Source organism: Chelonia mydas, chromosome 2, assembly GCF_015237465.2.
Source record: "Chelonia mydas isolate rCheMyd1 chromosome 2, rCheMyd1.pri.v2, whole genome shotgun sequence".
NCBI lineage: Eukaryota > Metazoa > Chordata > Testudines > Cheloniidae > Chelonia > Chelonia mydas.
In genome coordinates this window covers 91,933,448-91,957,672 of record NC_057850.1, presented here as the reverse complement: position 1 = coordinate 91,957,672, position 24,225 = coordinate 91,933,448, and the positions used below count along the sequence as shown (strand labels likewise).

At 40.1% G+C, this 24,225-nt stretch overlaps 1 protein-coding gene across 6 annotated transcripts in view; it reads left to right on the top strand.

Moving 5' to 3' along the window:
• CDH19 (cadherin 19) overlaps window positions 1-24,225 on the top strand; it is a 177,502-nt gene that overhangs the window by 113,095 nt on the left and 40,182 nt on the right. For all 6 annotated transcript variants that reach the window (XM_043539920.1, XM_043539921.1, XM_043539922.1 and 3 more), the window contains 3 exons: window positions 1,665-1,891; window positions 10,650-10,944; window positions 23,077-23,196. In XM_043539920.1, the coding sequence (XP_043395855.1) occupies window positions 1,694-1,891; window positions 10,650-10,944; window positions 23,077-23,196 (613 nt within the window). In that variant the 5' untranslated portion in view covers window positions 1,665-1,693. The remainder of the gene's footprint in view (window positions 1-1,664; window positions 1,892-10,649; window positions 10,945-23,076; window positions 23,197-24,225) is intronic.

Here is a 24,225-nt window from a genome sequence, read left to right as displayed (position 1 = left end):
GCCCGAGGCCTATGCACTACTTAAGTCCTCTGTAAGCTTTATTTTTGGAGCTAAAGTGTACCTTTTCCTGGCCTTCTCACATGCCTTGAAATTAATCCTTATTGAGTGTTAAGGAATATGAGGGGGAGATTTTCAAAGGTACAAAGTGGGTAGGCATCCAACTCCCACTGAAAGTTGATGGCAATGGAGCACCTAACTCCAATTCCTTCCTTTCAAAATCTCCCCTATGATACTACAGCTTTGATATGGAAGAAACAGAAGAATGTGTATGAATTTAAAAGCTAAAACATAAAACTCTTTATATCTTCCTACTAGCACTTTTTCTTTTCTTCTCGTCCCTCAGCATGTAAAATTTCTTCAACTTAAATTCCTTTACACCCACCTAAAAATGTGACACTTTGCATTATAAGTGAGAGACATTTCAGTTTCTTTCCAAGTAATTCAGCCTTGTGCGATTCCATTCCTTCAGGGCAAGCATGTGTCCCCAATCCCTCGCCAGGTCAAGTGTCTTTAGTTTGTGTTGGTATTCATTATTATTATTATAATATCATCATGCTTAAGGGTAGGTGAATAGATGTGCCTGGGTAGGTAAGGACACATGACAGTTGTTCATGGTTAAATGGATGTATAGCCAGATGTGTCGTCACTGCTGGAAACCTCCCTTATATTCTAAGAGCTGACGGCCATGGAGTCAGCTCATAAAACAAATTTTTCTCATACCTAGATAACCCCATAGCCCCCAGAGACTGGATTTCCGAGTAAGGCTTTAACAAGTGTGTGTGGCCAAGTATTGCAGAATCCTTTATTTCACCTCATAGAGGATGACCATTCTCAGACAAGCATTGCACTTTATTTCAAACTAACAGTTCTGTTAATTCTGTCAATGCAGGATCCATTCACAACAAATGATAATAGCATACATCTTGTGCAAAGACTTGGCTTACCTAAAAAATATTTTGTGCGATCAGTTAAACTGACTGGTGGAACCCAAGGGCTTCCAGGCTATATTTTCCTTTCGTCTGTTTAATTGAAAATATGAAATGTCAGAGGAGGTAGAATCGGATGAGACAGTTAATTTCTTTTGATCAGGAAAGAAGAGATGTGCACATTTTAGCTGCTTCTTCTTACCACGCTAGCTCCTTTGGCATTTTTAGCAGGATGATTTTGTGGTGATAGGAGGGAGGGAATGAGGAGGTTAAAAACAACTGTATGCAATCCTCCATTTTAGCTGTCAGTCATTAGGATCACCCAGGCTACTTATTCACCCTTCAGGCAGTTCAGTGACTACAGCTCAAAATGAGCCCTGTCTAAGCAGAAATGTACAATTATTCCAATCAAATTATTGCTGGTCTACACAATACAATTATCCAGCTTAATTTGGAGGATGAATTAATTGAAGGGTGATTTTCTTTTTTGCATAGATGGTCCCTCTGAAGGGATTTCATAAAAAGGAAATTGAATGCTGACTTTTATACCTTTGAATCCCTAATAAAATACCTCTCTTTTTTAATCAGAAGTTGCCTTTCTTCTGGTTCTTCTCTTTTAGGAATAGAAGATTTTTTAATCGTAAAAATGATCTGTTAGATTAACATAGAATCAATATTTGTAAGGGGCTGGGGAAGTGCTACTTTGTAAAAGCTTTTCTTTTTTTTTTCCTTCCACAGATGAATATTGATTGAAAGGAGGTTTCAGTATGAATTGTTATACTTGGCTATCTCTTCTGCTAACACTTGGTCAGCTACGGCCTTGCCTTCCAAGTATGCAGAACCATAACACCCACAAAATGAAGCAGCCTTTTGCAACACTTCAGAGAGTCAAACGTGGCTGGGTATGGAGCCAGTTTTTTGTGCTGGAAGAACAGATTTTAACAGAGCCTTTGTGTGTTGGCCAGGTACGTTCTGTGGGAGGTACAGCAACATAGAGTGCAACATTTTGACTTAACAAGTTGATTAACAACAGTTTGCATCATATAAATCTGGCAATCGACAGAGCAATCACCTCCAGAGATTTGGAAGTCTGTGCTCAGAGGCAGGAGGGAAAGTGCATTGGCGGAAAAGTTTGTCAGATGTCTGCACATTTGCCCTTGTTATGGTCCTAATCTTACAATCAGGAAGATCATTGCAGGGTCGGAGCCCTACATATACCAGGCTTTTACCAGTGCTACAATATAAGTCCTTAATCTTCCTCAACACCAAATTCATTATGCAATTAAAAGTAAAATCACACACAGTAGATGTTGTCATCAGACTTTAAATTTTCCTTTTATCTTCTGAATGAAAGCTAAGGACTCATTTATCAACATCTGGCAATTTGCTTATGCTATTTTTGGCACTGTATGGAAGCAGCCATACTGAGTGCAATGCAGTTTACAAACAGTATTTAGCATGATTTTCTATTACACTAAGTAGCAGGTGATTTACCCCTCATTAATTTTTAATGAAGCAGTTTAATACTAAATCCTTTTACCATTGAGAAGCTATAGGAACCTGCATGGTTCATTAGATTAATGTAGCTTTAGCACAATGAGCAATTATTTTTCAACCTCTTTTAAAATTGTGCATTAAGATAATTTTCTTAATGAGATCTCCCTCTCTGCTTATTTATTTTTATTAATTATTATTATTATTAATTTATTTATTTAGTTGCTCTTTTTTTTTCAACCAGAAATAATTATAATCTCTAGATCTGGTGTCCTTTACTGTAAGGCACTTCTAGATGAATGAACTGAAATAACTTTAACCACTAATTAACTAGCACTAAAATTTAATTGGGCCCAGAGGGTGAAGTGCTCAAAATTCATTAATTACTTTTTCACAGCCCTTTCAAAGTAACTACTGTGGAAGTATGATGTCTCACTTCTAAAGGAACAAGTGTAGATACAGCATATGCTTTTGTGGCTAGGAATTTAGTTTCATGCCAAAGAAATACTATGATTTCCCTGACCCTTAATATAATTCTTATATTCTTTCCTTCTTGTTCTTCACAGTAATACAGGTAAATTGATATGGAATTGTAATTGAGGATTATGATTAACTTATTGCTGTTTAAATCAGCCACATTTACTTGTGATGTTCCACCAAGAAGCACATGCTCTGTTGTCAGTAGGGAAGTGACAATCTAAGATCAGACAGTGTCTTTTTAGTAAATAAGGCCCTGCAGGGAACAGAATCAACAAGAGTCCAAAAACAGACTGTCTCTGTTATTAACTGTCATTTGTTCCAGCTCACAACTCCCCTACACACTCTGATTATACAATCAGATCTTATGATTCTACAACTTCAATTTTAAATCAGTCCCTCCTAGATTTGCAAATGTAAATAAATCTTATGAATCCCTTTACATATGTGAAAAGGTATGTGTCCATCAACATCACATTTGGAATTATTTTGGGGATGTTCTATGGCCTGTCTTATACAGAGGTCAGACTAGATGATCACAATGGTCCCTTCTGGCCTTGGAATCTATGTATCTATAACCCCAGATATATTCTTAAACCAAGTACATAAAACCTTTTGGGCCTAATTCTCATTTGTAATACAGGACCATTTACTTTGCTGTTATGCTTCTCTGACTTAATACAATTTACACTCACTCTAAGGTCCTTTTACATCACCAGGGTAGCACAAAGAGTTCTTAGTGTAAATAAGAATTAGGTCCTTTGTATGGATCTGCAATAAATGTTCAATATAAAAAGTCTCCTATTTTTATGTAATATGGTCATGTCACCTAATACAATCTTTTGGTTACAAGGATGGTAGCACAACATTGGTTAAGGTTGAGACCAGCTGACTGTTTTACAGCTGATTTTTCTAAATGCTGTAAAATCCACCTGCTTACATGGTTTGTCTTGAAAATCAGTGCATCCAATGGGCATCTGGGGGTGAGGTTAGTGGTAGAGCTGGTTGGAACATTTTCATTGAAATTTAACTTCACAGAAGCTGAAGAATTTCATAGCGATATTCTGGTTTTGATTAACTATTTGTTGGGAATGCGGGAGGAGAAGAGAGAGAAAGAGTCTCCCACACTCTATAGCTTGGTACATACGGTACTAGCCTGGGATGTAAGAAATCTAGGTCCAAGTCTCTATAAGGCTCATACTGATCTGGGATGAAGGATTCTGCTCAGAAACAGGCAGAACAGGCACTTAAAACTGGGTCTTCCATATCTCAAACCGTTATCCTAACCACTTGGACATATACATATATACTGAATCAACAAGATCTGATTGTGGTCCAAAACCAGACATTTTGAACCAATTACATTTCATAAAAAAATATATAAAAAGTCTTGGTTTTGTTCCAAGGTGGAATGAAAACAAATTGTGAAACCTCAAAAGTTGCCACAAAACAAAATGTTCATCCTCTGATCATCTCTAGTTAATGGTCTAAATGTGAGGTTATTTAAGCAAGATACAGCCTCCTTAAAAATAATCACATGGCATCAACATGTTTTGGTTCTTATAACACACCTGGAGCTCAAACTATTATTCTGATCTTCTTCACACTGATATCACCTACCCAGGACTGATCTCAGTTAGTGTCTGGCACCTAGTTGTGGGGAAGCAAGTGTCCTTGTGGGGAAGCAATATTTAAAAAGTCATTCCAGGTAAAAATTGGGTCTACATTGTGGCTAGAGCCAAGATGATGCTCCAGAGTTATTTGCACATGTGCAGCAGTGCTATTATTCTGTTGCAAGTTAGTGTTTGTAGGTAACCTGATCTCAAAGTAAGTGTGTGGCTCAAGGTGACCTGCCGTACTCATTGAACCTGAGCAACTACCTTGAAACCTATTCCATATGCAAGGCCAGTTAGACCAGCAGAACTGCAGGGTCACAATGTGTGGATGAGATGGTGGTGTTCAGAGGAGGGATTTGTGTTTATTAGGAACTGGGGAACCTTTGGGGAAAAGAGGATCTTATTCAGGAAGGATGGGCTCCACCTAAACCAAAATGGAACCAGATTACTTGAATGTAAATTTTAAATGGTCATAATGGAGTTTTTAAATTAACGGCTGGAGTAAAGCCAACAGGTACAGGCGAGCACACATTTTTGACAGAGACATCCATTAGGGGATGGCTTATTAAGGGGATACTATATATCTGAGTAAAGAGAAGAGGACAGAAGCTGATAAAGTACAGGAAGGAACCTGAAGAGAAACAGTCAAATGAAAAAGAGTCCCACTCAGTTATATCACAATAAGGCAGACTACTAGATATTGAGAATTTTTAAGTGCTTGTATGCAAATAGTGGAAGTCCAAATACTAAAATGGGATAAACTTGAGTGCCTGGTGTTTAATGAGGATATTGATATACTAAGCATAATAGAAACTTAGTGGAACAACTGTAATCAATGGGTCATAGTAATTCCAGGGTACAAAATATATAGGAATGACAGAGTAGGGTCATGCTGGTGGGGGAGTGACACTATATGTGAAAGAAAGCATCGAGTTAAAAGTTGAAAAACCTTAAGTGAAACAAACTGTACCATATAATCTCTATGGATGGAAATCACACGCTGGAGTAATAAGAGTATAGCACTACAAATATGACAGGGGATGGATCAATCAATAATTATCCTGTTCTGTTCAATCCTGCTGAAGCATCTGGCACTTGTAACTGTCAGAAGACAGGATACTGGGCTAGATGGACTGCTGATGTGACTCATTATGGTCATTCTTATATTCTGAGATGCTGAATCCTACACTTGGCAACTTTCTGAGAATGTGTATTGTGTGTATACCTGCAATCTGCCGGGCTCCTTCTGGAAGTTTGACCTGAGAGCAAAGCTTCCGGTTTAACAACTGATATTCTAAATACTCTGAAATTCATATGCACACTCAGATTTCACTTTAGAAGTATTATCAAGGAAAGTACCATTATGTAAATAGAAAGAAAATGAAAGACTCTAGCAAGCAGCAGCATTAGGGTAATGGAATCATGGCATGTGCTCCTCAATCATTTTGTGAACAAGGGGACTGCGTGTGATCAAAGGAAAGCAAATAGCTGTGACTTTCATCAATGTCAGCATGATCAAAGAGGTTGTTGAGAATCAGGAAATTTATTTATAATTAGGTGAAAATGCGGAAAAAATTGGAATTTGCATTTTTAGAGAGAATATTTAGTTTTTATATTTTGTGAAAAAATAAAAAAAAAACAATAGAATCCCATTTATCTGAGACTCCATTATCCATTCTTCTGTATTAACTGAACTGGGGCTGACAGAGGGACCCCGTCGTCCATGTCTGAAGCTCTACAATTATCTGATTTTTTTAATTATCTGATCTGGCCCCAGTCCCACTTAGATCAGATAAACAGGGTTCCCCTGTATCAATAAAACATTGCGTTCAACTGATACCAGTATATACTGTGGCTAGGAAAATTAACGTTCAGTGTTTCATTTTAATCATGGAAAAATGTGGGTTTTTATGGTTTTTATTTTATGTTTTTTATTGGAGAACTTTGGTTTTTTTAGTAATGGAAAACTAGGATCCCCAGGCTACCGCTTCCTGCAGCTCCCATTGGCTGGGAACGGTGAACCACGGCCACTGGGAGCTGCGAGTGGCCGTACCTGTGGACGCTCAGGTAAACAAAGCGTCTTGCGGCCCACCAGGGTCTTCCCCTGAACAAGCTGCAAACCAAGTTTGGGAACCCCTGTTCTACAAGAATTCATCCAACGTACATAAACCTAAGTTTCATGCCTATCAATTTTACCCTTCAAAGTGATGTGTTTTTTTGTAAAAAGGGGGTCCAAAGGAAATATCAAATAGAAAACAAATCACATAGCCTTTTAAAAAACAGTTGTAACAAATCTCAAATTATATTCTCCCTCCCTATAGAAAAAAACAAGCAGTGTGAAAATGACAATCAACATTCAAAAATGCTATTCTAACCTGAAAGACAGACTTTTAGTTCATCTTCTTCCCTATACAAATGGAAATCCTGATGCAGCCTTAACTGTAGTAGCAAATCTACCCATCCATAATATTTGTTGTGCCACATTAGAGCCAACATTAAAGTTGTTAGTTGAAATTGTGGTAATTTGGTCAAGGGCTTTCCCAGATATTACCCCCACAATAAGTTGTTGATTTTAGTTTCAAATTGAAGTAAAACCCACATGCATACCAAGATTATCCTGAAAATTGGTATTCCACAACATGTGGACTTTGGGAAAGGAGGAAGGAAAACACCCATTTTGATGAATGGGTCAGTTCGCATCTCTCAGAGCTGTTGTGTCGGGCTGTATTCACCTCCAGGGGGTGTTCTGATTCATCTGAGAACCACAGAGGGTTTTGCACTGCCCCTGAAGAGAAGTATAGAGTCTGAGTCTTCCCTCCTTGATGACTACAGTGGTAGATGTGTTCCTCACAGCTAGAGCTAGGTAAAAAAATTTGGACAAATCTTTTTTTCTTTTCTAAAAAAATGCAGATTTGGTTAGACAAAATATTTAATGAATTCATGTTGAATTTGCATAATTGCTGTCGCTGAAAAAAAGAAAAATCTGAAAAAAAGTTAAAATGATTTTTCAGTTCAAAAGGGCTTTTCATTTTAAATTTTACCTGGATTGTATTGATCTTTAAAAGATTAAAAAAGTCAAAATGTTTAATTTTGGATCAAACAAAATCTTTAGTTTGACCTGAAACAGGTTTTTAAATCTGTTTTGCTGAAAAATTTTAAAAAAAAATTAGGTTGGCCCAAAACTTTTTTTTTTTCAGGTCAGCAACTGAACTGACAATTTGATAATTTGCACATATCTACTCACAGTCCTTCAGTTACCATCTTCCTTCCACCCCATGGTCCTTTCAGCCCTATTGGGGCCATAGAGAGGCAAGGAGAAAGTCCAATCTGATAGCTGAGTGCAGTGAACTGTTCTCAGAAAGTGTCTATGTGTACCCCACAGGTGCACCTTAGTCATACCCCTCTCATTACCACTGCTTCCCTAAGGAAAATTCACAAAACAAACTTAAAGCTCTGAAAATCAGAAAATACAGAGTTAAGGTTCACATCATCCCCACCTGCACAAGCTTAACTCTGTCCTCTTTCAGTGATGCCACAATCTACCCCAAGAGACATTGTAGCATTTTATCCTTCCATATGATATGGAACATTGCAGAGCACACAACATGTGGGTACAGTAGGAGAAACTGTCAGACCACATCCTCACTAAGGCAAAAGTCACATTTAAAGCAAGCTTAGTGAAAACCAACTGGATCTGCCTGGCCTGCACTCAACCACTTCCCCTACACTGAACAAACCACTCATTAGTCACCAGATGTTACCACCCTTTGGCCATTATACTAAGGACTTTCTGGAACATTACCTGCACTTACTTCTGCGTTGTAGTGCACTGTCACATACACAACCAGACTGTTACAAATTCCAATGGCTAGAACTCACTAATGTGCTCCTCTGCTTGCACAGCCTACATAGCTCAACACTGAAACAAGGGGACTGGTGAGGGACAGGACTTACTTTTCCCCTGAACAGAGCAGACCCACCTCTGGGTACCTACCCCAGCTGCAGGAACTTACCAGAGGTGGGTCTGATAATCCCCATGGTCCTGGGAGTGCCCCAGCCAGGAGCTCCTAGCTGCTAGTCCCAGCTAGGCTGGAGAGGCACAAGATTTGCTCTTCCCCGCACGGCTGTGCCTGAGGGGAGATCAGACCCACCTCCACCTCTGGCAACCTCCTGCAGCTGCAGGAAGCTCCAAGGCTGCTGCCGAATTCCGGAGCTTCCTACAGCTGTGGGAGGTACCTGGAGGTGGGTCTGATTTCCCTCCAAGCTCTTCCGTGCAGGGGAAGAACAAGTCCTGTGCCTCCTCAGCCTGGCCAGAACTAGCAGCTAGGAGCCTCTGGCTGAGTGCTCCCAGCAGCATGGGGAAGATCAGACCCACCTCCACCTCCAGGACCCTCCTGCGGCTGCAGGAAGCTCTGGGGGTGCTGCATTCAGAGCCCAGCTTTGAAGGCAGTGCAGAAGTGAGGGTGGCAATCCTGTGATCTGCCCCTTACAACAGCTTTGCAACCCCTCCCCCATGTTACAAGGCAGTGAAATTTCAGATGTAAACATCTGAAATTGTGAAATTGACTAATTTTCATATCCTATGGCTGTGAAATTAACCAGAATGGACTGTGAATTTGGTAGGGCCCTAATCATAGGGCAACCCTGGCTGAAACATACTTACAGTATTACCGCAGTGGCTCTTGCCTGCTCCAGAGAGGGCAGAGTTTAGCTTGTGAGAAATGACAAGGCTGGTGTGTACCTTAACTCTGTTTCCTGGTTTTTAGAGTTTTAAATATGGGTGCACTTGACATTCTGGAAAGCTATGAGACATTGCCAGTTAACTGTAACTGTGCATTAATGAAGTTTTTGGGCAGTAAATAACCATAATTAGAGCCTACATGAGGGACTATCTCTCTGCTCATGGTACACTGCCACAGTAGCAGCCAGCAGAGGTCCTGATTCAACATCCCCCTTGATAGAAAAGAGAGAAGATGGCTGGCAGTTCATTCTTCACAAAGTCATGATGGAACTTGGACATGCCTTCTTTTCCCTGGTCCCAAATAGCATGGATTTGCCAACTTTCAGCGTGTGATATAGAGCCCATTTGTTTCACTGGCTTTTACAGAAAAGTAGGGAACAGTGAAGCACTAGCTAATGGGTTGAGATCTGTATTTGGAGGGAGCTTCTGCTTGATAGAAGGAATGAAATGACTGAGACTGGATTTTTAATTTTATATAATTGGCAGTGTGCTCAGAGGTTGTGTATTGGCACTGATTATGATTCAAAATCAAAAGGAAATAAATGGAACATTAGAAAATAAAGGACATGTTGGAAATTGGTGTTCTCAAAATACCATAATTATAGATCTTTGGCATATTAGAACTGCATAAATGGTGACAAAAGTGCTGTTAATACTAAGAAAATAATCATGACAGCACGAACAAATGCGGCTGGACCAAAATTGTCCCTGTGGCTCAGCATGATTAGAGCAAACCTCATCTTAGCTGCAGGAACATAGACCACCACCTTGTAAAGAAAGGAGAAACAGCAATCAATTATTTCAAAATAAATAACACAGAATTACTCCTCCCACCCTCCTCCAAATGGCTTTGTATCCATTTACTATTACTGTATAGGTACAGTGCCACTCTTGTTCAGATTTAGATTTACTATTGCTAATAGTTTAGTATAATAGTATATTATACAAAAGTATAAGAGTATATAGTATAATAGTATATAGTACAATAATACAGAGAAATATATATAATATATAGAGAGAAATAGTATATCTATATCTATATATCTATATATGAAAAAAGGAAGAACAATTTTTCACCCCTTCACTACCCTGTTATATAGATATATAGGCCCCAATTCAGCAAAGCACTCAAACATCAAACATTGATGTCAATTGAACTTAATCATGTGCTTAAAGTTAAGCAGGTGCTTATATGTTTAGTTCAATTGTGGCCATAAATCAACAACAACTACTGCATGGTTGGATGGATCTATTACAATACCCTGTAGCCTCAGCCTTGTATAAGATCCTAAGAATGCTCACTGTTGACCAGATTCATATAGGTCTGAACAAAAAAAGCTGTAATTCTTTTGATTTATTACCCAGAAAATAAATAGTAATCTTTTTCCCTTGTAGCTGAAGTCTGATTCCGACAAACATGATGGCACTTTCAAATACATTTTGACGGGGGATGGAGCGGGAAGCATTTTTACTATCGATGAGTATACAGGTACAATTCATGTGACACAGAAGCTTGATCGAGAAGAGAAACCTTTCTACACTCTAAGAGCACAGGCAATTAACAGGAATACCCAGCTGCCCGTTGAACCTGAGTCAGAATTTATCATCAAAGTTCAGGATATCAATGATCATGAACCAAAGTTCTTGGATGGACCTTATGAAGCCACTGTTCCAGAGATGTCTCCCGAAGGTAAAAGAAAGTCAAGAACCAACTCTTTTTTTCCCAGGTTGCTGGACAGTTATATTATTTTAAAATATTTATATCCTATTTTATAGAGTGCCTTTCATTCAGAAGGCACTCTATAAAGGGCTCCAGAAGGGCTCCAGAGCATTTTCCCAAAGGGGAGCTCTAACCTTGCGAAAACTTACAATGCAGGCTTAACTTTAATATGTGAGTAGTCCTATTGAACCCCTGGGCATGTTTACCTTTAAGCATGTGAGTAGCTCCATGTGCATAAGTCTCTGTAAAATCAGGGTTGTAATGAGCAGATATATAACTATGGTACATCCCTTCATACACCAATGAAACACAACCAACTTTCTAGGCTTGAAAATAGTAGTGTTGAATATCAGGACACAGCAACATTACATTTCAAGACAGGCAGAATATTGTATCAAGTTGAGGTTGCAAAGGAGAAGCGAGGGAAACAGAATCTAACATTCAAATTTAAAGTTGGCTAGGACACCAATCCTCTAATCTCTCAAAAAGTGTCACTATCATGTTTACTGGTCACAACATGTCTGTTTTTCAGGCTTATATCCATGGAAAACTATCATTATACAGTTAAACTGCAAGGGCCTATAATCTCTATTGACTCCTTTAAGTACATAAATGTAAGCTCAAACTAAATGAAAATTACTTGATCACCTCTTTCAGGCTACTCTGATTCTCTATAATGATTAAATCATAAGCTTTTATTACACTCCATGTAACACACCATGTACTGTAAATGGAACAGAAAAGAGTGCCTTTCACATCATGGGTAGTCAGTATTTCCCCTTAGTGCCAGATTTCAAGTTTACTAATCTGGTTTATGCTGGGGATTGTGTGCGGATGCAATAGGGTGGCATGGAGCTGCACTGTCCAAAGGTACAATTCCTTCCCAATCTTTCTGGCATGCAGTAAGAGTGTTCACACTTCACCATCCTTTAGACTGGTGGCACTTGTTCCCTAATCCTTGCCCACTCAGTTTCTCTCCATTGAGGATGAATTATGCTCTGGAGGTGCAATAAGGGAAACACCCCTGTATTCCTTAAGCATGGAGACAGAAATTTTCCCTGCCCCCTGGACAGGCTGCATTAGAGGGGAAGGGTCTTGAAGGTAATTTGTATTCCCTCTCTGTCCCAGCATCCCTATGTTAGGGCCAGACAGAATTTGGACCAGGATTTGGACTATGTCTGGAAGGTTGGTACTGAAGGAATAAGTAAAGATGCCATCCTGTCAAAAAAGGAAAATTAGGTTAAAGAAAGCAACTGGCACAAATGAGCAAGTTATAGATACTGTCATGTCCAAATTGTCCTGAAAGATGGGAAAAAATTGATCCTTTTAAATTTAATCAACAGATCCCACTAGTCTCTTTAATTACTACCTTCATCTACTTCAGTTATTTCCATTGCAAATAATACTGAAAAGAAAGTCAAACATTGTGCCAGTTAAAACTGTGTGAATTAATAAGCTCATTACCTCAATAACATCAGTGATCATAAAAGTTACTAAAAACTATGTATCATTCAGCATTACCCATTTACTGTTAGGGCAGCTTCACTGAATCTGTCACAGCCTTACAGCGAGATGTAAACTACAACTTCCTGTGCCAGTCTGGATCTCAGCTTCCAAGCAGGAGAGATTTAGTCCAGAGGCCAGCAGGCAGTGCTTCCTTCATGTAAATATAGTAAAGGGATTTGACCCAATATTGGGATATATCATTTAGAGTTTGTTCAATGTGATTGCACTGTCATTGTTCCCATTCCCTCTCTCTGAGAAAGTGGGAGGAGAGGAATTGACAATTGGAGGAGAAGAGGTGGATGGTGGAGGGACAGAGGCAGGCCAGGGGGAACGTGAGAGAGAGACAGAAACAAAGTCAGTGAGTAAACTGAGAGAAACAGGCTGAGGGGAAGGTAGACAGATGGATAGAGGGAAACCAGGACTGAGAGAAACCGTGAGTAAGTGGAAAAGCTGAGGTTGAGCAGTACAGACATATGTGTAGGAGAGGGTCCCCTGACTTCAGTGCTGGCTGGTCAAGTCAGTGTGTGTTTGATGGCATGTTCCTGAGCAACCATTCCTGTAGGTTCCTGAGCATTGGAGCTGGTCATCTCCTGTCATTGATTCATAATGTCCCAGAGATCTAGAACAGGAGAACCAAAGGTCCTTCAGATCCCGTGGGTCTGGTTTAATGTGCACCCCCGCAAGTAAGCACTACTGGAGTCAAGTCCATCTTTTCAGGAAGTCACGAGAGGCACTTGGGGCTCAAAGACTGTCTTGAGTATTAGACAGCACCCAGTGAGATATCTGGGGAAAGGGGAGTCCAGAACTAATAATAATTATAATACTAACAATAACCTATAAGATAATAGCCTGTACATACTGAGATAGATATAGGTTTTTTTCTTTATTTAGAGAGTTATATTTAGTTAAGTACACTTAGTAGTAAGTTAAAGTGTGTGTGTTTATTCAAATAGTTATTTTTTATTATATGTATTCTTCATATATTTAATGTTATTGGAAGCAGATGGAAACCAGTTCCATTTGTTTTGATTTAAATAAAATCCCTGTATGTTTTTTTTTTTTTTTTTTGACAACCATCTTATCTATCATTAAATAACCATTTATCATGGTGTAACACCCACACCCTGCCCCCAGCTCTCATCTCATGGTCAGTGATTTTGGGATAGGGTGACCCTTGGATATATTTCAAATTATAACATGATAACCTACTCTGAAAGGCCAGTTTACACTCATTTGGACTTCCAAAAGAGGGAGCACTTTCATTCTATAGCCAGGGATCCATAAGACCGCACTAGCAGATGCTACTGGCAGATCCACTTAATCAGCATATCTACCACCACCAGGCTATACCCACGTCCTGACAGTGATGATCACTTTGGGGCCTCTTCTGGGCCCTCCACTGCCACAGAATTCTGTCCTGGCAGACATTTTGGCCTTAAAACCCCTCCATTTAGGTTTGCATGGAGGCAGGCATAAACCTAGAATTGGCCCTTAGTCTATGTAATTGATATTTAGAATTGACTATACACATGATACGAATATTGAATTAACATAAAAATAGGAGTGTAAACAGTCATCAGTAACCCAAGAAAAATGGTTTTAAAATGTTAATCTTCTAGAAAATACCACAGTGGAAGATTAATTAATAAGGAATTAATGGCTAAACAAAAATGTTTCACTTCCCTTTGGTTTCTGAATTTACATGTGTACATTAACATTTAGTGTTACTTGTATATTTGTTTCCGTTAATTATGTGACAGTTAAATTCTTGTCCATGAAAAGTGCTGATGTGACACATCAAGAGATTGTAGGCCAGATCCTCAGCTATGGAGCAGGTGAGCAATGCCACTTTATATCATGTGAGTTTTGGCTCAATATTTTTCTATAATCCTTCAAAGAGCTACAACATGGGGTGCAGCTGTGAAAGCTTTCTTGTGCTGTCCTTCAATTAACCTCAACCCTGACGGGTATAAGGTACTTACATCTCCACAGGAATAAACTTGGGCCTTGACCTCTTGGCTGAGCCTGCTAACAAGGGTGACAGTTAGGGCCAATTGTAGTGGAGATATGTGTGTGTGGGGAGAGAGGGTATGTGGAGACATGTTCCCAATAAACTTTTTTTAAAGCATCAGCTTATTTCAAATAGTCCAGCAAACTGCTTTTAGATGATGCTAAAATAATTAGTGACCTGGGATAGAAATTGACCACATAAAATGAAAGGCTCAAAACCCTATAACCAATCCCCTGAGTCATCTATTATATATTTCCATTCTAATATCACAGGATTATAGAATAAAATGAATTAAATATTCCATTTGGTTAAAGGTTTCTTTTAATCTAAGATATTTCTCTGAGACAGGGATCGGCAACCTTTGGCACGCAGCCCACCAGGGTAAGCCCCGTGGCGGGCAGGGCCTGTTTGTTTACCTGCCACGTCCTCAGGTTCAGCCAATCTCACCTTCCACTGGTCTTATTTCACTGCTCCAGGCCAATTGGGGCTGCGGGAAGCAGCGCGGGCTGAGGGATATGCTGGCTGCTGCTTCCCACAGCCCCCATTGGCCTGGAGCAGAAAACTGCAGCCAGTGGGAGCCGTTATCGGCTGAACCTTCGGACGTGGCAGGTAAACAAACCGGCCCATTCCACCAGGGGGCTTACCCTGGCGGGTCGCATGCCAAAGATTGCCAATCCCTGCTCTGAGATCATGTAAGAGGTACTTGTATTTCGACAGTTGTCAAGGTTCCTCCCCCACTCTGAACTCTAGGGTACAGATGTGGGGACCTGCATGAAAAACCTCCTAAGCTTATCTTTACCAGCTTAGGTCAGAACTTCCCCCAAGGTACAAAATATTCCACCCTTTGTCCTTGGATTGGCCGCTACCACCACCAAACTAATACTGGTTACTGGGGAAGAGTTGTTTGGACACGTCTTTCCCCCCAAAATACTTCCCAAAACCTTGCACCCCACTTCCTGGACGAGATTTGGTAAAAAGCCTCACCAATTTGCCTAGGTGACTACAGACCCAGACCCTTGGATTTTAAGAACAATGAACAATCCTCCCAAAACTTGCACACCACCTTTCCTGGGAAATGTTGGATGAAAAGCCTCACCAATTTGCATAGGTGACCACAGACCCAAACCCTTGGATCTGAGAACAATGAAAAAGCATTCAGTTTTCTTACAAGAAGACTTTTAATAAAAATAGAAGTAAACAGAAATAAAGAAATCCCCCCTGTAAAATCAGGATGGTAGATACTCTACAGGGTAATTAGATTCAAAACATAGAGAACCCCTCTAGGCAAAACCTTAAGTTACAAAAAAGATACACCAACAGAAATAGTTATTCTATTCAGCACAGTTCTTTTCTCAGCCATTTAAAGAAATCATAATCTAGCATGTACCTAGCTAGATTACTTACTAAAAGTTCTAAGACTCCATTCCTGGTTTATCCCCGGCAAAGACAGAATGTAGACAGAGACACAGACCCTTTGTTTCTCTCCCTCCTCCCAGCTTTTGAAAGTATCTTGTCTCCCCATTGGTCATTTTGGTCAGGTGCCAGCGAGGTTACCTTTAGCTTCTTACCCCTTTACAGGTGAGAGGAGCTTTCCCGTGGCCAGGAGGGATTTCAAAGGGGTTTACCCTTCCCTTTATATTTATGACAACAGTGCTAGGGAAATTTTACAGATGTAATGCCTATATCCTCCCCTTAGCACAGAAAGTACAAAAGTAAACTCCCCCAACCTTACCTGAATGGGTGATCTCTGAGGAGACTCTCTGCATGCTTCCCTCTTGGAGAGACACTTGGTTTACAGAAGTGATAGATTCATGGTCTTCTGATCGCCCCGAGTCATGAATATAAATCTAGGTGAAAGCCTGCAGATCTGTGGACACCCACATGAAGCAGCTTTCTTGGGGTGCACCATGGTGTGGGAACCCCTGCAGCACTGACAACATGGTCATTTCAGGAGTTATACTGCTACAGACAACTCCCATACGCACATTGGATGAACATGCCCCTTTACCCTCACTCATACCCTCATTAGAACTCAGAGTGGTGTTAAATACTGGCTACCAGTTGCTGCATCGTGTGTAGAGACTGCACCCTGAATCTGGACAAAGCAAGTAGAGCCAAGCCAAAGACCTTAGTTTCTCGGCATCCTAAAACATTAATTCCAGTAAAGGGTCCTCTAACCTACCAGCAGATGGAGACTGGAAACAACAAAGCTTTGTGACATCAACCCCATATCAGTTCAGCATACCAGTTCTTCTCTCACAGCAGACATAGAATTTCCCTTGGCTGAGTTAAGCATGTCAGTTTGCTTTTATCTTTTAGCTTAGGTTCCCTTCAGATCTGGGCATCACCTAGTGAGGAAACAGCACTACAAGGCTCTGTGCTCATCTTCTGCATTTGGGAAAGAGTTCTCTGCCGGCAGACAAGCACAGACCAAGGAAAATAAGGTGACAGAAAGCACTGCCTAGCCAAAGACAGTAATGTATTACTTTCCCTAGTATGACACAGAATGTCCTCGCCCCCAACACTGACCTGCCACATACACTGGAAAATTTAGCCCAAAGTTAGGTTCAAGTACTAATATTTATATGAACATAAATGAAAATTAGCATAAGAGTATGCTTTCTAAGCTCTCCCATATCTGTGGGATTTAAATTTTATTAGGATTTTTTATGCAAGTGTCATACTAAATGAAACATGTATCAGTAAATGGACTCTTTTGGGAGTACAAGACTATGGTTTTCCCTCAGGCATTTGGTATGATTTTACATAAAGTGCTTCCCATAGTGCTATTAAACTCCTACAAATGCAGTACATCTTATAGAATGGGTCGGAGTCAGATTCAATGATATATCAATATGTAATATTTTTAATCTATTTGGGGCCTAGTTAGAAAAACAAAAAGATATTTCCTACATGACTCTCCTGTAGCTACCTAATATGTTATAATAGGTAAACGACACTGATGTTTGCACCATAGGAGGCACCAATAATAAAGAGAACAATTTTATCTTTAAAGAGAACGTACCAGAAAGCAGTGTACCCAACTTAGATGGTAGAATAGTATCATAAAGAAAGTGTAAATAGATTTATTAACTAGATCTACGTTTGAACACATAAAACACATATTTGGGTCTGAACTGTTTTATCAGTATTGTGTAATCTAACTGTACTGTATTCAAAGACACAAGTGTGTGAAAGCTGATGGGTATGTCTGAGTAACTTGCATCTTTGGCATACCAAAGGCAAGTTCATTGTCCTTTCCAAACTTCCATTCCGTAAATGATACTTCCATAAATGGTATCATAACTCTGAACAATACCAATTAGGCCAGCAGTTATGTCATTTTACTCCTGGAACTTCAGAAAATTGCTTAAAAATGTGTGAGCCCATTAGTATAAAGTACAACATTTGTATTTGCTGATTTATTTTTTAATTCCAAAGAGGAAGCTGAAAGTATTGTTTATACTATTGTTTCAGGGATGCTAAGTAGCAGTGGCAACTTTTTATTATTCAGGCATAACTGCTCATGTTGACACATTTAATGAAGCACTATTCCACTGAGGTAACATCTTGCTTTTGTATGGTAATACCCATACAGAAATATCTTCCACCTGAGGTGACAAATTCAAAATTGGAAAGGAATCTCTCCTTATTGGGCTGCCTAGTACCAAGTCCACATTTAATCTATGGTGTGGAATCTCATTTCTTGGGAGATGTGAGAAGCCAATCCCAAAATAAAGCCTACCCCTTTCAAAAATATATTCCACATTTTAAAATGGAAGTTCTCCTCCATCTGAGGTTCAAGAAGGAGAGGAGCATTTACCCCTGCCTTGAGCCTGGCCTCTCTTTACTAGATTACCACCACTTGCTTACTTCTCCTTTTATACCCTGCACCTAGGCCTGGCAGAGCCCACCTGTATGAGCTCCATGCTCCTTAGCCCTTCCTTGCCTGCTTCTATACCTCAGCAGACCCAACACAGAACCAGAGGGATTGGACTGGAGCTGCCCAAATGGGTAGTACTACAAATCACAGCTTCAAGTATTCATTTTTTAATAAAATGAGTAGAAAATGAAACATGGCCTTAACTGAATAAGATCCAATAGGCTGTAATCATCATATTGCAGTCACATAAGCAATCTCTTTTTCTGTGTATCTATATCCCCGATCTATTAAATATAATCCCATAAAATAGCACATTTCTGAGCTTTACTTTTTGTATTTTGGTTCCTGTTTCAGAGATGGCATCAATCATACACTGTATCCACTGGATTATCCACAGTGGTAGCTTTTGTCAATATTAATACTCAGTTACTTCAAAAGGGCTGCATTATTTTCATGCTTAACAGTGATTTTCATATGCAGGAGTGTTTCAGTGAGACTGATCTCTGGTGACCTTCTGTTTCTAGATTACAGTTTGTTTTGAGTTAACATTTATGTACTTGAGTGTATATATATATACCCCTTACTCGTCTGTTTGAGAAGGGTGTTGCTTCTGAAGTTGAAAGCCTCAAATGTTCGCGGTTGTTGAAGATTAACCTGTCAATTTATCTTTGAAATTTCTCACCAGCAATAGAAAGATGTATATATCACTAGTTTGATCAGTGGCAGAGCTGGATTTTGCAACTAGGGGGATAATGGGTCGAAAAAGTGTGGTTGATGCATCCCTTGATTTTGACTGTACCTCCCCTCTGCCTTGCACCGTTATAGCATTCCCCATCTGTTCCCTGAAATGCTTCATTGTCTCCTCCATCCCCTGGGGCCAGGGACACACTCCATATCTAGCCCTTGCAACTCTGCCCCTGGAGCTGCTCAATTCAACCACAATGGGGCCCCCTTCCTGTCCCCCCATACTTCACACCCCCAGCCTCCCTCCCCTGCCTGCCCCACCAGCAACAGTAGCATGAGCCCAGAGTGGTGGCAGCAGCAGCTGGGGCAGCAAGATCCACAGAGACTGGGTGCAGAGCAGCAGGTGCAGGCTGGCACCAACATAGAGCCAGGTGGGTCACTGCACTTGTAGCCACAGCCCCAGTCTCAGACACAGGTGCCGAACAGCTCAGGGCTGCTCCTGGTAGTACCCATGATCTTATTTGCTAGGGGGGTGGGGAGTGGCTGGGGGGAGGGGCAAGAGTGCTTCCCCAGCAGGCACAGCCTATTTGGGGGAAGCTTCCTGCTCATTAGAGCCCCTGGGAAAGGGGCAGGAGCACTTCCCCACTAGTGCAGTAGAGGGCCACTTCTGGCTGCTCAGAGCCCCAGCCACCCCCTGCACTGGGCAGCACTACCATCTTCATACCATGCCATCACCACTGCCACTTATACCATTTCTGCCCATCTGAGGCCTCAAAATTTGCAGCCCGAGGCAGCTGCTTAGTCTGCCTATAGGTAGAGTTGATTCTGCATAATACGCTTGAAAAAGTGCCACATATACACCTAAAGGTCACGAGGGTGTGTGTGTGTGGGGGGGGGAGGGGAATCTCTCTTTTCTCCACCCCCGACCCCGATTAGTTTCACTCTGAGACTGATATTATAGGCATGTTCTGAGGGTGGTATTCTGTACTTGCTCTAGATACAGAACTGCTCTTGAAGTCAACAGCAAAGGAACAGCATTTTGCTTCAGAGTAGCCAAGTTACTGATTCTTTAGTCTGAGAAGTTTCTAAAAGAGTATTTTAGTATCCAGAGAGTGGCCTCCACTCGGAGCAAGATATATTGAGAGGATACTGTATTTTACACTCATGACCCCAGACCCTCTGGGTGTTGCTGACTTAATTATCAGAGAAAACATGCAATGGAAGAGACTGTCTTATGATAAGATGTTAGAATGTGATCATATGTCAGAAAGTCATGGAAAGTGGCTCTAGGTCTTGTTTTTTCCTCAAGTGAGGTAGCTATTTGTATTCTTATATAGAAATCAGGTAAGAAATAAGATAAACATAATCATTTTATTATAAAATGATGATGCTGAGGAATATTTCTTTGCAAGGATATCCCCACGGATGGCCCATGGGGATGTTGTCAATTTTGGATCTAGGACATGACTGACTCCCAACTAGAGATGAAATCATGTTCTGTAGATTGATTTTGCTATCTCTTTTGCAGTAGGAAAGCTCATTAAAGGCCTCAAGGATATAAAATGCTATCAGAGTCTTGTTCTATTTCCTGGCTGCTTTGCTTGTTAACAGTTTTTTTTCTATCAGCTCCTCTGTAGGTTTTAAATTAGAGGTTCATACAATATTCGTCTTTTGTTTTGGCTTGTTTTTTATGTGGAACACTTTAATAAAACATCTTTAAACATATCCAATGGAAAATAAATCTGAAAGTAGCCCATTCACATATCATACATTAGAAAAAAACTGAGGACAATATACAGTATTTGCCAATATAGAGATAAAAATCCCATTGGAAAGTCGCAAGTTAATCTTTCTTTTTAATATAAATAGAAAAGGAGAATGGAACCAGAACAGAGGCTGAAGAAGAGAAGAAATATTAAGCCTTCTATTGAGCCTATTTTTGGAACATACACTCTTCCATTCTCTCTCTGCACTGCAGGATGACATAGCTGGATACATGAAATGGTTAGAAATAGGGTCACCAGATATCCCAATTTTATAGGGACAGTCCCGATTTTGGGGTCTTTTTCTTATATAAGCTCCTATTAACCCCCACCCCCGTCCCGATTTTTCACACTTGCGGTCTGGTCACCCTAGTTAGAAGTAAGGTACAGTGTACTATTCTATTCTAAGTTATATAGGTTTTTATACCACACTCATCACCATAGTACCTGAGCACCTTCCAGTACTGCATTAAGCAGCATGACTACATATCTATCACAGGTTTGTTTTCTCATTTGCTCTCCAGTAGAGTGTCTTGTTTTGGCAGTGTGTACCTTATATATATATACACATACTGCTGCTATGTATTTCTGTTAGGAGAAGGCAATATCAAAGAAATGAGCCTTGCACTGGAGCAAAAATGTGATGAGGTTTGTAATAGTCCCTACTTCCTGGAGGAGTTAATTCCACAGCCTTAGATTTTGTCTCCTGCACAGACAAGATTTACTCTTAATTTTGAGAGTCCAGCTGTGTCACAGGAAAATAGTTGTCAACCACAGTCTTTGTCCCAGAGCTTCAGATGTTTTTTTTTAGACACCCTGGGCCTAGGCCATGGAGTGCTTTGAAGATAAGGACCAAGACCTTTAACTTGTTTTTAAAATATGTGGGAAGCCTATAGAGAGTGGAAGGTGGGTTTGATGTATTTGTAGCAGCCTGTGTTGCTGAGGAGATGTGCTACAACATTCTGAACTACTTGGAGTTTCCTAAGTGCTGAAGGATTCATGATCAGGGTTGAAAGCAATGGAGTGTGCCTTGCACCTGGAAAAGAATGTGAACCAGTCACTCCTTGATCTGTACAAGCTGGCAACTGACAAGAATGACCCTATTTGTGTGACTTCATTGAAACTGTATTTGAAGCTGTAATCCAGTGGAGAGGTGACAAAGGCCAGGTCTTCATGCACCAAGATGGAATGGTGTTTCCAAGCCAGATGGAGATGGTAGAAAATCTTATTTGTAGATGCTGATATGTGAGAGCTCAACCTGAGAAAGGAATATAAGAGTACTCCTTTACGGACTGAATTGACCAATTGTGGGTACACTGTGGTTGCAAACTCGTTGAAATCCTGTCCTCTGCCCACCAGCATCACCTCCATCTTGATCAGCCTCAGCTTCAGCCAGCTTTTCTTCATCAAAGAGCTGATCTCATCCAAACACTGGGCCTTTTTGGTGGTGGTTGTGATATGGTCAGATGTGCTGAAGGATAGGTACAGCTGTGTATCATCAGCATATTGATGTCATTTAAGTTTTGATTTGACTAGTTCACCTAGTGTTTGTGTGTAAATCCTGAAAATAACCAGAGAAAGAATTGATCCTTCTGGGACTGTACAAGTAACAGGTCTAGTGGTGGAGGTGCAGTTTCCCATCATTACTCATTATGTGCATCCCTCCAGGAAGGACTCAAACCATCTTAGTGCATTACCCTGAACCCTTGCATCTCTCTCAGGTAAGACAGCAGAATCTTGTGGTAAACAGTGTTGAATCTTGCAGAGCGGTCTAGGAGGATGATAATGGTTGTCTGTCCTCTATCCATTGACAGCAGAAGATCAACCATCAGTGCCATTAAGGCAGTTTCAGTTCTAAGTCCTCACCTGAATCCAGATTATGCATGGTTTAGAATGTTAGCTTTAGTTAGATGAGCATTTAGCTGGCCTTTTGCTAGCTTCTCTATGAGCTTGCTCAGGAATGAGACGTTTGATACTGGGTTGTAGTTGGCCAGTACTGAATATCTAAGGTGGGTTCCATACAGTATGAATTGATTTATATTAAATAAAATGGGTTAAAAAAAAAGATGTAGACAAAGATGAGACAAGAAGAGAAAATCAGACACTGGTTAAAAGCTATAGATATGCCACGAGAGATTTATATGTTATTTATATGGCAAACAGTCATTTCATTTTAAACATATATATATTTATATTTATAAACATATTTATATATATATATAAGAAATTTCTTATTTCACTTCTTTTCTTTTCAGGTACTTCGGTGATACAGGTTACAGCTACAGATGGAGATGATCCTGCTTATGGCAATAGTGCCCGGTTGCTTTACAGTATTTTGCAAGGACAGCCCTACTTCTCTGTGGAGCCAAAGACAGGTATTGTTAGATCTTCCTATAACCCAAGCTTAATTCATGAACTCTCCTAAAATAGCTGTGTGTCAGGTAAAAATTACAATAGATTGTAATCTTATTTTCTCAAGACAGCACAAATATAATTTCCTCAGATCAGACAATCTACCTACCTATCTAGCACCCACAACTGTAGTATCTGAATGTCTCCTGATTTATGGCTTGATCCTGCTCCTGCTCAAGTCAATGGAAAAACTCCCATTGACTTGACTAATGCAGGATCAAGCCCTTAGGGCCCGATCTGGAGACCATTTAAGTCAATAGAATGAGTCATATTTACTTCAGTTGTTTTTGGATGGCGCCCATAGTCACTTCATTAAATAAAATGGAATACATTTCACACAAATCTAAGAAAATTTCAGCCTGGGAGACATTTCAGATATCTCTCTATTTTTAAGACATATATAAAACTTGTTCAAATAATAGTCACGATACAAACATTAAATTCCAGGACATATAATAATAATACTCCCAAGTCTATAAGATTTTATGCTTAACACCTCAAACAAAATTTAATCAGCATAATTTATTTATGCCTCAATACTTCTCTGAAGTAGGGAATATTATTATTCTCATTTCAGAGATGAGTAAGCGGAAGCACAGAAAGTTAAAAGACTTGCTAAAAAGGTGAAAGTGAGACAGTGGGATACCCAAGATATATAAAACAAGAAGCCCTAACTTCCAGCACAAGGCCACATGTGCTATGAACTAATTAGTGTGTATATTATTGGCTGTGGCCATATACTTAAAACTTGATGGCATTTGTCTGTTTGTCTGTCTGTCTATTTGTATGTAACACAACAGCTTTTCAACACAGAATTTGATCAATTCCAAAACTTCAGGGAATATTCTGTGAACCAATGAGCAGAACCCTATTGATCTGGGGGACCACGAGGGACACGTGTAGCCCCCTTTACTCTGTTTAACCCAGCTTCAAGTACCTCTGCAACTGTATAATGATTAAACCACTGGTTGATGGCACCAATTAATGCCTTC